Source organism: Phaseolus vulgaris, chromosome 7, assembly GCF_051622355.1.
Source record: "Phaseolus vulgaris cultivar YP4 chromosome 7, ASM5162235v1, whole genome shotgun sequence".
In the NCBI taxonomy this organism is placed as follows: domain Eukaryota; kingdom Viridiplantae; phylum Streptophyta; class Magnoliopsida; order Fabales; family Fabaceae; genus Phaseolus; species Phaseolus vulgaris.
Window position 1 is genome coordinate 23,334,423 of NC_143504.1, and position 17,015 is coordinate 23,351,437.

At 49.9% G+C, this 17,015-nt stretch overlaps 1 protein-coding gene across 1 annotated transcript; it reads left to right on the plus strand.

Moving 5' to 3' along the window:
* The first annotated feature begins 9,382 nt into the window (after nucleotides 1–9,382).
* On the plus strand, nucleotides 9,383–9,691 carry LOC137829152 (uncharacterized). Its single transcript, XM_068635946.1, has one exon. It carries the CDS (start codon nucleotides 9,383–9,385, stop codon nucleotides 9,689–9,691), a length of 309 nt encoding a protein of 102 aa, XP_068492047.1.
* Nucleotides 9,692–17,015: the final 7,324 nt, after the last annotated feature.

A 17,015-nucleotide genomic window follows, 5' to 3' on the forward strand; every position in this document is an offset into this window, starting at 1 on the left:
GTTAGGGCCTAACAAGAACGCCTGGTGCGAGTTCCACCAAGCGTTTGGCCACCCCATACGCAACTGTTTGGCGTTGGGACACCGGTTAGACAAATTGGTGAAGAATGGTTTACTGAAGGACTACTTGGCGGAGTCGTAGGGAGCCCAGAACTCGACAGCATCAGGAGAAGATCAGGGGCACGAGATACCTGTACATGGTGAGATCCACACTATTGCGGGGGGTTTCTCAGGAGGAGGGTGCACCGCTTCTCAGCGGAAGAAGTACGCCTGAGTAGTAATGTCGGTAGAAACGCAAGAGGCAGATGAGGTACTTGACGTCGATCTTGTCTTCACCAAGGCCGACCTCCGAGATGTCGTCCCCCACGACAATGACCCCGTGGTGATTTCGGTAGTGATCGCGGGGGGAAAGGTGCACCGTGTACTGGTGGACCAGGGAAGCTTGGTAGGTGTGATGTTCTGGACGACCTTCAACAAGCTACAATTGTCCCCTGATCAGCTAAGGCCTTATACTGGCTGTTTGTACGGCTTTGCGGGAGATCAAGTGGAAGTGCATGGGCACTTGGAGCTGAGGACCACCTTCACAGATGGTATCGCGTCCCACACAGAGAATATCAGGTACTTCGTCGTCAACGCCCCCTCCGCTTATAACATACTGTTGGGTAGACCTACGCTGAACAAACTGAGGGCGGTGGCGTCAACGAGGCACATGAAGATGAAGTTGCCTGACTTGGGAGGAAAGGTGATAACCATTAATTCAGATCAGAAAAAGGATAAAAGATGCTACGAAAATAGCCTCAAGACCAAGAGAGGGGTGTTTACGGTCACCACCAGGGCACTAAGTGAAGAAGGGGTTGTCCCTGCAGAGATCGCTTGTGCAGAGAAGTCCTGGAAAGGGAGATTGAAGGCAGGATGTTCAATCTTGGCGAATCACTAGGCCAAGCAGCACAGGACCAGATCACTGAGGTCATAACACGACATTTGGATGCCTTCGCATGGTTCGCCTCGGACATGCCAGGCATAAACCCAGACTTCCTGTGCCACCGCCTCACCATGGACCCCAGGTCAAGCCTGTCCGCCAGAGAAGAAGGAAGTTCAACGAGGAGCTGGCAGGTCATAAAGGAAGAGACGAGGAAGCTGCTGAGCGTCGGCCACATAAGGGAGATACAATACCCTAAGTGGTTGGCAAACGTGGTCTTGGTAAAGAAGGCCAACGGGAAGTGGAGGATGTGTGTTGACTTCACCGACCTCAACAAAGCTTGATCGAAGGACTCTTACCCCCTACCAAGCATTGACGCCTTGGTGGACAGTGCCTCAGGCTGCAAGATGCTCAGCTTCCTGGATGCTTTTTTCTGGGTACAACCAGATTAAGATGCATCCTAGGGACGAGTGCAAGACAACGTTCATGACAGAGTTGTCTTTCTATTGTTACACAGTGATATTCTTTGGGCTGAAGAACGTAGGCGCCACCTACCAGAGGCTGATGGACAAAGTGCTCGCGCCCATGATAGGGCAAAATGTGCAAGCTTATGTGGACGACATGGTGATGACCTCACAGGTGAAAGATCAACAACATGTGACTGATTTAGAAGAGCTATGTACTACAATAGCTAAGTACAGACTGAAGTTGAACCCCAAGAAATGCGTGTTCGGGGTGGAAGCAAGTAAATTCTTGGGTTTCTTACTCACCGAGCGTGGGATAGAGGCGAACCCCGAGAAGTGGGCTGCAATCCTTGCGATGAGAAGCCCGATCTCAGTGAAGGAGGTGCAACAGTTAACAGGGCGGATGGCCACTCTGTTTAGGTTTGTATCAGCTGGAGGAGACAGGGGTCACCCTTACTTCCAATGTCCGAGGAGGAACAACAGGTTCATTTGGACTAGGGAGTGCAAAGAGGAATTCCTTAAGTTGAAGGAGTACCTGGCCAGTCCCCCAGTGTTGTGCAAGCCACAGCTGGGTGCTCCATTCCGCCTGTATTTTGCAGTGACGGAGCGGGTGATCAGTTCGGTCCTCGTGCAGGAGCAGGGCCAAGTGCAGAAGCCTATATACTTTGTGAGCGAAGTATTGCAAGGGCCTGAGGTAAGAGACTAGGCCCTAAAGAAGGCAGCCCTGGCAGTGGTGTTCTCAACTAGGAGACTTTGCTATTATTTCCAAAGCTTTACAATGGTGGTGATGACAGACCTGCCTATCCGCAAGGTCCTACAGAAGCCGGACGTGGCGAGAAGGATGGTAAGATGGGCAGTGGAACTATCAAAGTTCGATGTCCAGTACGAGCCCCGAGGTCCTATTAAAGGCAAAATCTACGCAGATTTTGTGGTAGAGCTCTCCTCGGCAGATGCACACCAAGAGGAAGCCAACTTCCGGTGGGTGCTCTCTGTAGATGGGTCCTCTAACCAACAAGGCAGTGGGGCAGGTGTCATCTTGGAGGGACCGAACGGGCTATTGATCAAGCAGGGCCTACAGTTCGCCTTCAAGGCCAACAACAACCAAGCAAAGTACGAAGCCCTCATCACTGGCATGCTACTAGCCAAGGAGATGGGTGCACAGAGTGACTCCTTATTAGTCACAGGTTAGGTGACTGGAGAATACTAGGCCAAAGACCCCCAGATGGCCGCATACCTAGGGTACGTCCAGATTTTGAAGGGGTCATTCGTGGTGTTCAAGCAGGTGCATGTCCCTAGAGAGCATAATGCCCGAGCTGACTTGCTCGTTAAGCTCGTCAGTTCAGGCAAGGGGGGCAGGCAGATGAGAACTTTCACTAGATAACTGGGTGAGGGTGCACCAGGTCAGCACAACGAGAGGAGGGGCGAGGAGTCATCGGTCACTGACCCAGGAGACACTGCAGACTCCCAAGGTAAGCATATATCCAATCCTGGGGGAGGAATCAATGCAGGTTTTCCTTGTCAAAGGAGGAGAAACCTGGATGACGCTCTACAAGCGCTACCTGGCTGATGGAATGCTCCCATTGGAACCTGTAGAGGCCAGGAAAATTAAGAAAATTTTTGCCAAGTACACTCTCGTTAACGAAGAGCTGTTCAGACACGAGTTCACCCACCCAATCTTGGTATGTGTAAGCGGAGACCAATGCGTACGGATAATGGCAGAGCTCCACGAAGGGATATGTGGGAGTCACATCGGTGGACGATCTCTAGCATCAAAGGCCATTCGTGCGGGATACTACTGGCCAACCGTAAGGGAAGACTGCACGAGGTACACACAACAGTGCAAACAGTGTCAACAACACGCTGATTGGCACAAGGCACTGCCAGAGAAGCTCAGGTCAATTTACAGCCCTTGGCCTTTCCGTACATGGGGAATCGATATCCTGGAACCCTTTCCTTTGGCAATAAGGCAGATGAAGTACCTCGTGGTCGCCATAGAGTACTTCACGAAGTGGATCGAGGTTGAGCCCATTGCCCAGATCATGACCCATAAGATCACGCACTTCGTGTGGAAGAACATAGTGTGCCGCTTCGGGGTACCGAAGCGCTTGGTGTCTGATAGTGGCACATAGTTTGCAAGCCAACAAATGGATAAGCTATGCTCAGAAGTTGGAATAAAGTAGGTGCTCGCATCAGTCGAGCACCCCCAGACGAATGGGCAGATCGAGTCTGCCAACAGAGTGCTGCTCAGAGGTCTAAAGAGAAGGCTCGATAAGGCCAAAGAAACCTGGGCAGAGGAGGTTCCTAGAATTGTGTTGGCGTACCACACCACTCCCCAGTCCACCACCAGAGAAACACCCTTCGACTTGGTGTAGGGGTCGGACGCGATGATTCCAGTGGAGATCCAAGAGAGCTTGCCACGCTTCCAGAACTTCGTGGTTGAAGAGTGCAACGAAGAGAGAAAGGTGAACCTGGACCTACTGGATGAATTCAGGGAGGAAAAAAGAATTAAAGCTGAAGCATTGAAGAGAAGGGGGGATTACAAGCACAACTCGAAGCCCCGCCAGTTTTAGGTCGCCGACTTGGTGATGCGGAAGGCCCACCTATATCAGCTAGAGAACAAGCTATCCCCCAAGTGGACTGGTCCTTTTAGAGTGGCAGAGGCCCTTGGGAATGGGGCATACAGGCTTGATACGTTGGAGGGAGGCGCAATTCCTCGTACATGGACTGTTTTATTTCAGTTGAACTGTAGCATTGTACATAATTCTCAGGGGACGTTTTTTTCCCTCATAAGGGTTTTTTAATGAGGTCACCCAATAAATTTCGATTGAAGTATCTTCTCGAATGTTTGTACAATACAGTTATGAGCCTGTTTACTTGCGTTAGAGGTCTCGAGTGCGGGAAAGGTAGGTTCGCAGAGAACGCCTTCCCCCTCGAGTGAGACCGCCAAGGTTGAACGAGGTACACCAGTGAAATCCTCCTTTTCCTTTGAGTGAAGATGAGGTCAAATACGAACTGTTCCCTTGCGTTAGAAGTCTCGGGCGCGGGAAAGGTAGGTTCGCAGAGAACACCCCCCCCTCGAGTGAGAACGCCAAGGTTGAACGAAATAGTTCACCAGAGAAATCCGCTTTCGCCTTTGAGCGAATATGAGGTCAGATACGAGCCATTCCCTTGGTTAGAGGTCTCGAGTACGGAAAAGGTAGGTTCGCAAAGAACGTCTCCCCTTCGAGTGAGAACGCTAAGGTCGAAAGAAATGGTTCATCAGAGAAATCCTCTTTCGCCTTGAGCAAAAATGAGGTCATTCATAAGCTTTCCCTTGGGTTAGAAGTCTCGGGAGCGGGAAAGGTAGGTTCGCAGAAAACACCTCCCATTTGAATGAGAACGCCAAGGTTGAACAGTGCAATTCGTAGTTAAGTCCTCCCCTGCTTTAAGCAAGGGCGAGGTCAGTTTGGAACCTTACCTAGGGGTTAGAAACCTCAAGGGTGAGCGGGATGGTTCATAGTGAACGCCTCCCCTCCCCTTCGAGTGAGAACGCTAGGGGAAAGAAGTAAGGTTCGACAGTTAAATCCTCCCTTGACTTTGTACAACAAGGATGAGGTCAGTTACGAGTTCCTCCCCGGGCTAGAAATCTCGAGACTGGGCAGGATGGTTCGTAGAGAACGCCCACTCTCTGGAGTGAGAGCATCGTAATGGAGGCAGTGCGGTCCAGAAGGCGAGTTCTCCCCAAACCCAAGGTGGACAGATAGGGAGCAGACACAAATTTCTCCTTGGGCCAAGAAGCTCGAAGCGGGATAGCTCGGAGTGCGCTTCCCTCTTGAGCGAGAACGCCGAGGCGAGGACAGCACGACTCGCCAACGACATCAGTAAAGCGCCTCCTTGCTCAGTAAGATAGGAGCAAGGTCAATTAGAAGGTCTCTCTCTTCCATGCCTTATGAAGCTGATTCGAAGAGTGACTCTCAGAGGTTCCTGCACCTTGGTGTATGAGGGTGAGTTCAGTTACAGGTTAGTGTGCACACCCCTGCTGCCTAATGAAGAGTGTGCGGTAGGGCGGGGTTAGATAAGCATGCTACCTAAGGTTCAAGCATTCGTCAAAGGCGTTGTTAGATATGCTAGCCTAAGGAAAAATTGTTAATGGTCAAGGACGAAGAATGCAAGTTAAAGCAAGATAAAGCGCGACTTTTAAACAGATCAAGACCAAGGAAACAATTCGTGATATTAAGGTTTAAAGCAGTTAATAGTTCGGACAGTTGGAAGCAAACAAAGTGTTTATAAATACAATAGTGCATATTGTTCTTCAGAGGACCAAATACAAGCTAAGAGGGAGGGGCCCTGGGCACAACTTGCCCATCCACGACCTGGTTCAACGTCGCGAAGGGTAAGGTGTCCATCTCAGGATGCACGCAGGCAACCTGAGCTAGAGCATCCTCGAATCCTGCCACGTAGGCGTCGGCGACGTTGTCGATAAGCTCTGCCTCGATCTTCTTAAAGGCTTCAACTTGTTCGGTGAGTTCAGCCTCCACCCTACCAAGTTGCACCTCCCGATCGGTGGTCCTCTCCTCCAGTTTGGCCATCCTAGCCTTGATAGCTTCGGCCTCTTCCTCGAGCTCCACCACCTTGGTTCGTAGGGGTAGGATTTTCGCCTCCAGCTAAACAGCCTCCTGACCCTTGTCATGAAGTTGTTTGGTGAGGTCCTTCTCAGATTGGCGGAGACTGCTCAACTCTTGCAGTAGAACAGTCTCGCGAGTGGTAAAGGCACAAGCCTGCTGGGCCATCCTCTTTCTTCTTCTCCTTCGCCAAAGCCAGGTCCTCCTTAGCCTTTGCCTCCACCAGGGACATCTTTTCCTTAGCTTTCGCCTCCACCAAAGCCAGTTGCTCTTTGATCCTCACCTCAGTCTGGTTTGTGAGGGCATTTAATTGGGCAAGGAATTCGACAAGACTGAGGCCCATGCACTCCCTCATCGCGTCCTCATCCATGTTTTTCGCTATCCCTCTTTGGAAGCTTTTGAGAGCATGCCGAAGGACGGCGGGTAGCTCGGGGGCGGGAGGAACTTAGTTGTTCCCAGGGGCGCTCTCCCCAGCGCCCTTTAGAGCAAGAAGCCCACGGGGGGAAGAGGCATTGGGAGGTTGATCCCTGAAGGAGGCGAAACGGCTGCTAGTGGCAGAGTGAGAGGTCGCCGCCCTAACCACCTTTCGTATTTTGAAGACGGGCCCTTCCGCGGTGTCCCCGTCTCCAGATTCAATCTCCACGACCCCTTTGTCCTTCTCAAGGGGGGTTGGAGCCGGCGAGGCCCGTACAGCAGCAAGGGGAACTGCGACGATGAGGGCAGAAGGAGTGGGGGATGGTGCGGCGGGAGCAGAGATGGGAGCGGAAGGAGTTGAGGCACCCGCGACACCAAGCGCCCCATGGCGGCAAGTGAGGGCATCGACTAGCCTAGCCCTTTTCTCTTCGTTCAGCACCATGCCTGCGCCAAGATGAAAATGCAAGAGGTCAGCAAAGCAGTAGCCATCAGAATGCAAGAGTAAAAAAAAAGGCAAAATATACGAGTATAACAGTATGCTAACAGGCATAACAAAGTAAGACAAGAGAAGACCAGTACCAATGTAACCCTTGAGGGCCCCAACATCGTACTCATGCTTGATCAGCTGGGTAGTGTTGAACATTGCCCCCAGACTTGAGAGAACCTGGCACACTTCGCGATCGAGAGGGGCCAGTTCCTCCAGGGTTTTCGGTTTCTTAAACTTTAGTTCCCTCACCCAGTAAAGGGGAAATCCGTCCAGAAGGGTGGGGTCGTGGGCGGTGCAACACACCCTAAAGAACTTCCCTTTGAAGCCCTTATAGGATTGCTGGAAGAGCGTGAGGAGGACTCTCCCCGCCACGCCACTGAAGCTCACCTAGAGGTTCTTCCCAGGGCTCTTAGCTTCAAAGAAATGGAGGAAGACGTTGACCGAAGGAGGGTGCCCAAAATGGTTGCACAGTATAGAGATGGCCCTCATGAAGGCCCAACTGTTGGGTTGCAGTTGGGCGGAGGCCATGTTGATCTCCGTCAACAACGCCCTTTCGAAACCAGTAAGGGGAAGACGTAGCTTCATCCGTTTAAAGACAATTTGGTAGAGGAAGAAGAAGGGCTCTCCTTCGTTGACCTGGTCGTCAACGCATACAGGTTCGCCCTTAGCACATGGGCGGATAGAGACATAGGCATTGCTTTCTTGCCCAAAGACGCACCCTATACAGTCAAGCTCGTCGTCCCAATGTTTCGTCACATCCATACTGGAAGTGAGTGTAGAGGTCTCGGTGAGAAGTTCGGCAGAGGCCCAAGGGTACAAGACTCTGTAATCTACGTTGGGTGGAGGGTTGGAAGTTGTTTTCGTTTGAGCCATCTTGAAGAAAGCTAAAAAGCAAGAAAGGAAAAGAAAAACAAGGACAGAGGGGGAAAGAACAGAGAAAGCTTAAAATGCAAGGAAATTAAACAGTCTCAGGCAGTTATCAAAGTGCGAAATCAAGAAACAAGGGCGATCAATGGATAAAAATCGTACCTTTAACTGATGAAAGTTGAAAGTCCTGGTTTTTCGCAAAAGAGAAAGCAAGAGCGTTCGAAGAAGAAGATGAAGCGTGCAAGAGATTTCTGAAAGTGATGGAACAGTGATCGAAACGCGCGTTTTTGAACGCTCAACGTAAACTAAGATGCGCAAGCGACATTAAGTCTTGGTCGTTGATCAAGACACGTGTGCGCAGATTAAAGCGGGCACAGAGAAGCGTCACTTCGGTGCACTGTTCACGTCCCGTCACGTAGAGCCACGTAGGTTGCCAGGGCGAGGACTTAGTCTCTTCGCTGAAAAAGTTACAACTCGAGACTGGGGGCTTGTGTACCGACCAGTCCTTGGACGTCGTTGATCGCTATTAATGATTATGGGGCCACGTAAGTTGGGTCCCACGAGTGGCATGGGCCAGTGTCTCCAAGACACGTGAGCCAAGGTGCCGAGGAGTGGTCAGGCGTCGATCACCAGGATGTACTGATGTGTACTTAGCAATATAGTGAGGGTGATGTGACATCGGACATCAGAGACTCAAACAGCGAGCTTGGCCACGAGAGGTGGATCCTAGACCACACACCAGTTATCAGTTAGAAAGAACCCTAGATCACGAGGGGTCCATGCGTGCGGTGTGGATGACGCGTTCAGGCGTAACGCAAGTAAAGAGCCACTGGAAGAGATACGACCCGTGAGGGTCACATTCCAGGGGTGAGTTGCATGCATGGCACGTGAACAGCTAGGGCACTCCCAAGACGGATGACCCCAGAGATTAGGTGCACAAGTTGGTACCCAGGTGGTCATCCCGTTAGAGGTTGCACTCCAATAAGGGAGCCCTACGCGCTAGATTGCCCTAAGAGTGGGTGATAGCGACACTAAGGCGTACCCTCAGTAACCCTAATTATGGTTAGCGGAAACAGCGAAAATCCTAGAGTATATAAAGGGTAGTATCAAACCTAATAAGGTACACAAGTTTTACGCAGCTTTACGCTGATACACACACAGTTTACACAGAGAGCCTTTTACAGCTTACTTTCGGTGTTTCCTAGTGCTATACTGACTTCAGCGTCGGAGTGCAAACGACTTCTAGGGCGCCCTTTGTCTTTGCATTTTCAGGTGTTTGATCGAAGAAAGGAACAAACGAAGGCAGAGATAATTTGGCGTGTGATCGTCGTAGATGTACGAAGGTAATCGAGTCAACCGACAGGAACAATGGTTGGTTCCAAAAAGCTATTGTTTGGAAAGTTGGGGACAGAGAGAATGTTAGGTTTTGGGAGGATGCGTGGGTCAATTACTCTAGCCTTAAGTCTTTGTTTCCTAGACTTTACTCCCTTTTTATGGAACAAGGCAAGAAGGTGGGTAAGGTAGGCTTTTGGGAGGATTCTGGTAGCAATGGCAGCTAAATTCGAGGAGGGATATGTTTTAATGGGAATTGGGTTTGGAGGAAGATTTATTTACGCACATAAATAGGGGTGACATGAACAAGGAATCCAAGGATCATCTTGTTTGGGGAGGGGATACCACAAGGGTCTTCTATGTGAAATCAGCTTATGTTCGCTTGGCTAACCAAACCAATGGTCCAATGGATGGATCTTTTTCCAACCTATGGCAAGCAAAAGCAATGCCTAAAGCCCTAATCACTGGGTGGAGAATCTTACTAGATAGAATCCCAACTAGTATTAACCTTCTCAAAAGAAGGGTGGCAATAAATTCTACTATATGTGCACTTTGTAGGGAGTCAGAAGAATCCACCCAACATCTTTTCTTGGATTGTGCCATTGCATAACGAGTTTGGTCTACATGCTTCAGGTGGTTAGGTGTTATGTTTTTCCAACATAAGGAATTGAAGTGTCACCCTGAGAACTTTTATCTTATACATATGTCAGTTAAGAAAAATCAGGTGCGGAAGGGAATGCGGGTAGCAATTGTACATTGTATTTGGGAGAAGAGGAATAGAGTTGTCTTTAAGCAAGAGGTTCCATATGCAGAAATTTTTTTCCAATCAACTCAACTCCTTGCATGGTTTTTGTTGAAATACAAGGTGCGCTCTTTTTCGTATGCATTTTCGGATTGGCACCTGAACCCAAATCAATGCATCCAATGTATACGCTGGAAAAAGGAGGTAATAATGGGTGCAGGAAGCAAGGCTGGAAGAAGAATTCATAATAATGATCTAGAAAGTATACAACAACAGGTTCAACTATGAGGAGCTCGTTTTCTAGTTAGACACAGACGTTGAAATGGAAAAAGTGTTGTTGTTTGCATGAGAAAAGGGTGTCAAGCTGGTGAAGTTTTATGAAGGGGTTATTCATGGATACTTTGGAACCTGATGAAGATGCTTTTAAATTGTTAGCAACTGCTTTCTTGGTACTTTTTCTACAGCTTTGAAAACCATGTTAGAGGGGAACTGTGTTGTCAATGACAATACTATATGAGAATTAAGAATGTGGACCACCAAAGGAAGGAAGGATGCAACTAATGGCCAAAGCCATTTTTGTCAATGTTGTCATGCTTGTTGGTGTTGCTGTCAAGGCACCAATGGCCTATGTAAGGGTTGTCTTAAAGAAAATTTAGCACTGGAGCAAGTATAAAGTCAACACATATCAGTAGCCAAGAAAGGCTCTTTAGCTAATATAGATCTGAAGTTTTTTTGCAAGTGCTCTGTCTGTATATGATGCAAAATTATGCAGTAAATGTGGTGGACCAAAGGTGTTTTCCTATAAAGAGCGTTGTTCCTGCCAGTTGACCAGATTGCCTTCGTGCGTAGCTATGAGCTGCGTATCAAGGACTCCTTTGTCTTTGTTTAAATCTTAACCCTTCGCCGCAGTGAATACCTGAAACAAAGAGACAAATGGGCGCCCTCGCGGCCGTTTGCACTCCGACGCTCAAGTCAGTAAGGGTAGAAAACACCGTTGCACCTCCGTAATAGAACACCATAAACACCGTGTTCAGGAAACGCGTAGCTGAATCGTAACTGAATTCTCTCTCCCGTTCTCAGATCACTTGTGTGTAAAGTGTGAAAACGACCTTATTCTGCTAACAACGAAAAGACTAAGGCCTCACCCTACCGTCCTACGTGGCATTCTATTGACAAGACGTTTCTGCGCTACGACGTGACACTTTGGCACACACGGTAATTTATCAACACGTGGCCCAATTGCACGGTCGTGACTTAACGTCTCTTGCGCTTCTCAAGTTTACGTTAAACCTTTCAAAAATGCGCACTTCAGACACTATTCCATCACATACGCTCTCACTTGCTTTCTTCGTCTTCCTTCTCAAAGCTTTCTCTGATTTCTCTTCTCAAAACCAAGACTTTCACTTCTTCAATCATCAAAAGGTATGAATTTTCTGCATTGATGCCTCTTTATTCTTGACTTTATGTACTGATGTTACTGCCTGGGACTGTTTAAATTCTCGCATTTACGCTTTCCTCTCATTTCTTCGTTCCCTGTTCTCTGGACTTTTCTCGTGTGGGTAGGGTTTTTCTGGGTTTTATTCCACTTTCACACCATAGCCTCTGTTTGCTAAACCTTTGTTCTTCTTCTTCCCAGCTTCCCTTGTTGAGACATGGTGCGAACCAAAACCACCGCCAATCCACCACCTCCCAGCGTTAATTACAAACCCTTATATTCTTGGGCTTCCGACGAGCTGCTCGCCGAAACCTCGACCCTAACTTCCTTTTCTGATTGGAGGGACCATTTAAACAACGAACCCGGGTGCAAGGGTAGAGACTTTGGGAGAAGGCACGACGCTTATATATCTGTTCGTCCCTGCACAGCGGGCGAACCTGTCTGCGTGGATAATCACTCGAATGGTGGGGAACCATTCTTCTTTTTCTATCAGTCAGTATTCCAGCGCGTTGGACAACGCCTTCCCTTTACAAGCTTCGAAAGGGAGCTTCTGACAGAGATAAACGTGGCCCCAGCCCAACTACACCCCAATAGCTGGGCCTTCATCAGGGCCTTTGGCATTCTCTTCAGCTATTTCGGGTGTTACCCCCAGTGGACGTCTTCCTCCACTTCTTCGAGGCAAAGGGCCCTGGGAAAAATCTGAGTCAGCTTCAGTGGGATTGCTGGGAGGATAATTTTGACTCTCTTCCAGCAATCATACAAGGGGTTAAGAGGAAAATTCTTCAGAGTGTGTAGCTCTGAAGCCGACCCTACTGCCCTGGATGGTTTCCCCTTGTATTGGGTAGGGGAATTGAAGATGAGGAAAGCCAAGACTTTGGACGAGCTAACCTCGGCTGATCGCGAGATATACCAAGTCTTGGCTAGCTTGGGGGTAGTGTTTAATACTGCTAAGCTGATCAAACATGAATACGACCCCGTTGCACTGAGTCGCTGCATCGGTATAGGAGTACTCCCTTCTTTACTAACCCCAACTCTCTATTTCTGTTTATGCTGCTTCTTCTTGCGTATTTTGCAAACTGTTCTTATACTATTTTCATGGTATGCTTGACTCACAACTCTTTCTCTTTGGTGCAGACATGGCGCTAGGTGATGAGAAACGGAAGAAGCTGTCCAAGGTCTTGTCCGCTCGGGGCAAGGCCACTTCTGGTGGGGCTGGTATCTCTACACAACCAGCCCCTGGCACTTCCCTTGCCACCTCTCCAATTTCCCCTGCCCAAACCGTACCAACACCTGCACCTGCTCAAACCACCCAAAACCCCCTTCTCCTCATACCATTCCAACCCCTACCTCTCCACTTCCAATCGCGGCCATCCCATTGGCCGTGGTCGGGACTTCATCTCCACCAGCCCCCCTGGACAAAGGAAAAGGGGTGGTGGTTGTTCCCTCGGATGACGAGGAGGATACTGCTAATGGACCTGTCTTCAAGAGGAGGAGGACCACCACAGTGGCTACATCCCACTCCACTTCCAACAAAAACGTTGAGTCCCTGAGGGAGCATCCTCCAAGTGCCTCCACACCTCCTAACTATATGGCTCTGGGGAGGGAGTTGAAACCGCCCCAGAGCCCACTCTTGCATCTGCTCAAGAGCTTCCTCGGGTCGTCCAACTCTTGCTAAAGGGTTTCCGGCAGGTGCCCCCGGAAGGCCCAACTGACGAGGCTGTAGAGGAGAGTGTTGCTTATTCCCTTAGGGAACACTTTTCTCGTGCCAGCTCTTGGCGGCACCAAACTGAGGCTAGGGCCAGGGAGTACCAAGCTCTTGTTGATGAGCTGGCCCTGGTAAAGGAGCAAATGAACGACCAAGCCCGTCGTTGGTTCAACCAAGAGGCTGCTCTTAAAGAGGCCCTGAAAGTGGTGCGAAAAGCTAAGGAAGCAGCTAACAAGAGGCTTCATGAAGCGGCCAGACATACACTGAGCTTCTGGCCAAGGTGGTGGAAATTGTTGAACTGAAGGCAGCCGCTGATACCTCCAAAACCAAAATAACCACCCTTGAGGAATGTTGTGTTACTCAAGAGGTGAACCTGGGCAAGGTTGAGGTTGATCTTGCTGCCAAGAATGAAGCTTTTGACATAATGAAGGCTGAACTTACCAAGCAGCTTGCAGAGAAGGCTGGGACCTTGGCAGACATGGGGAAAGAGCTGGCTTCCCAAGCTGAACACTCCCAAAAGGTCGAAAAGGAGCTCCTCGACGACGCTGCGGATGCTTTTGCTGCAGGGTTTGAGGAAGCTTTGTCTCAGGTAGTCTACGAACACCCTGAGATGGACGTCTCAAACTATGCCCCTGTCAACCACGTCGTCAAGGGGAAAGTCGTGCCAAGGGACTTCTCTGAAGACAATTAGCTTTCCCTTTCTGTAACTTTATAACTTTGTTACCTATTCTGCACATTCTGAATGGCTTGCACTTTTTGACTTTAAATATTTGCTTCTGCTTGCGCTTATTCACTGCTTTCAAAGATGTTTCCGCTATTTACCTTTGTTTTTCTTCGCTTAGCTTAATTTTCTTTCTCAAACTATAGGTAGCACGCGCTTTTCCTTCTTATCTTTTCTACTAAGACCAACGTGCATACCTTTCTCTTGTTCTCGATTCCTTCTTCTTCCTAACTCGTGGGAATTTCTTAACTTAATCTTCGCTTGACCTTCATGGCCCTGAGGCGCCTACCCCCGAAGGCGTTACTGGCCTCGACATCGCTCAAAGGCAAAGAAGGACTTATCTTGGCCGAAGCCTACTTACTCGTACTCGGTGCCCACACTTGAGGAGAGGCCTGCTGAAAGCAGGGCCGTTTCGTCCTCAGTGTGTCTAAACACTGGGACAAGAGTTACACTTGGTGCCCACGCCCGAGGAGAGGCCTGCTGGAAGTAGTGTCGTTTCGTCCCCGGTGTGTCTAAACACCAAGGCAACCAGTCCTTATCTCTTGCACTTGGTGCCCACGCACGAGGAGAGGCCTGCTAGGAAACAGAGTCGTTTCGTCCTCAGTGTGTCTAAACACCAAGGCGGTCAGTGTACTTGGTGCCCACGCCCGAGGAGAGGCCAGCCGGGGAGCAGTGTCGTTTCGTCCCCGGTGTGTCTAAACACCAAGATGACCAGGGACTTGGTGCTTACGCCCAAGGAGAAGGTGTCCCGAAGGAAAGCGCTACTCCTATCTGGTGTGTATCTGCACCAAGGTACCTGGCTCTCTACTGCTCCGAACTTCCTTTCTGTCCTTGGCGCTCATGCTCGAGGGAGGCGCCCCCACGTCTCCCCTCGAGATGTCTGAACGCCAAGGTGGTGGGTTCATTTCTTACTGAACCGCGTTATCTCTTGTTAGCATTTCTCTGCATCGTAATAAGGAAAACTTAAGACAATGTATGCTCAAACTGGTTTTTACTTGGGTGACCTCATTAAAAAACCCCTGAAAGGGGAAAAGAGTGTCCCCTTAAACTATACACTTCATAGAGTTTTTAACTGAAATAAAACTGCAAGTTTGCCGCGTTCCAAGTGCGCGGGATAGGGCCTCCCTCCAGAGTCTCAAGCTTATACGACCCGTTCCCCCGAGCTTCGATTACCCTGAAGGGCCCGATCCACTTGGGGGACAACTTGTTTTCCAACTCATATGGATGAGCCTTCCGCATGACCAAGTCAGCCACTTGGAACTACCGGGGCTTCACCTTGGAGCTGTACTGATGCTCTACTCTTCTCTTTATGGCTTCAGCCTTTATTCTTGCTTCTTCTCTGGCTTCGGGTAACAGATCTAGATTCACCCTCCTCTCCTCGTTGGACTCTTCAGCCACAAAACTCTGGAAGCATGGTGAGCTCTCGTGAATCTCTACTGGGATCATGGCGTCCGATCCGTATACTAAGCTGAACGGCGTCTCCATGGTGGAAGTTTGGGGCGTGGTGTGGTAAGCCCATACTATCTTGGGTACCTCCTTCGCCCAAGTTCCTTTGGCTTTCTCAAGCCTCCTCTTCAACCCCCTCAGCAAGATTCTGTTGACGGACTCCACCTATCTGTTCGTCTGGGGGTGTTCAACAGATGCGAACACTTGCTTGATGCCTACCTCTGTAGACAGCTTACCCAGCTGCTGGCTTGCAAACTGAGTACCATTATTTGAGGTAAGGCACCTCGGTACACCGAAGCGACACACAATGTTCCTCCAGACAAAGTGTTGTACCTTGTGTGCGGTGATCTGCGCCACCGGCTCTGCTTCTATCCACTTTGTGAAGTACTCAATAACAACTATCAAGTACTTCATCTGCCTTATTGCTAACGGGAAGGGTCCCAGAATTTCAATTCCCCATGTGTGGAAAGGCCATGGGTTGTAAGTTGACCTCAACTTTTCTGGGGGCGCCTTATGTCAGTCGGCATGCAGTTGGCACTGCTTACACCGTTGGGCGTACCTTACACAGTCCTCCCTCACTGTTGGCCAGTAGAAGTTTGCGCGCACTACCTTGGACGCCAAAGACCTTCCTCCTACATGGCTCCCGCAAATCCCTTCATGGAGCTCAGACATTATCCTCGTGCACTCATCTCCACTCACGCATGTCAAGATCGGGTGCGTGAACCCGTGTCTGAATAGTGCTCCATCCACGAGAGTGTACCTCGCAGAATTTCTCTTTATCTTCTTGCCCTCTTCGGGCTCCGCAGGGAGGATCCCATCTGCGATGTAGCGCCTATAGGGCGTCATCCACGTGTCCCCTTCTTCCAGAGCGCACACCTGCATGGGGTACTTATCTTCTGGCGAGGCCGGATAAACACTTATACTGGGGGCTCTTGCCGTGTCCTGAGTCAAGGACTGTGTCCTGATCTGAAGGATGTCCACCCTGTTATCCACCACAAACGTTCACGGCGTTTTGAGGGTCTCCTGGATGACCATCCTCTGCCTTCCCCCCTTGCCTGTGAGCTGGCCAGCTCAGCACGGACATTTTGTTCTCTTGGGACGTGGACCAACTCGAACGTCACGCCCCTTTCAGCACTTGGACATACATCAAATATGCTGCCATCTGCAGATCCTTGACTTGGTACTCCCCGGTCACCTGCCCCGTGACCAGCTGCGAATCACTCTTCGCCAACAGGCATCACACACCCATCTCTTTGGCTAAGAGCATCCCAACTATTAGGGCCTCGTACTCTGCTTGATTATTACTTGCCTTGAACGCAAACTTCAGGGCCTGCTCGATCAACAAACCGTTTGGCTCCTCCAGGACCACTTCGGCTCCACTCCCTTGCTGATTCGAGAACCCATCCACCGAGAGCACCCATTGGGAGCCAACCTCTTCCTCTTGTCGTGTGCTCCCTGGCGAGAGCTCCGCCACAAAGTCTGCGTACACCTGTCCCTTGATGGACCCCTGGGCTCATACAGAATGTCAAACTCGGAGAGCTCCACCGCCCAGCAGACCATCCTCCCTGCGACGTCTGGCTTTTGTAACACCTTCTGGATGGGGAGGTTCGTCATTAGTACCACCGTAAAGCTTTGGAAGTAGTGACAGAGCCTCCTGGCCGAGAACACCACCGACAGAGCCTCCTTCTCCAAAGACTAATACCTTGCCTCCGGCCCTTGCAGGACTTGTTTATGAATTATAAAGGTTTTTGGGTTTGGTCTTGCTCCTGAACCAGCACAACACTGATCGCCCACTCAGTCACCGCAAAGTATAACCGGAGGGGCACACCTGTCTGTGGCTTACAAAGCAAGGGAGGAGCAGCCAGATACTCCTTGAGCTTAAGGA

Excerpts from the sequence above, each read along its gene's own strand:
- LOC137829152 (XM_068635946.1), top strand. The coding sequence starts at position 9,383 with ATGAACAAGGAATCCAAGGATCATCTTGTTTGGGGAGGGGATACCACA.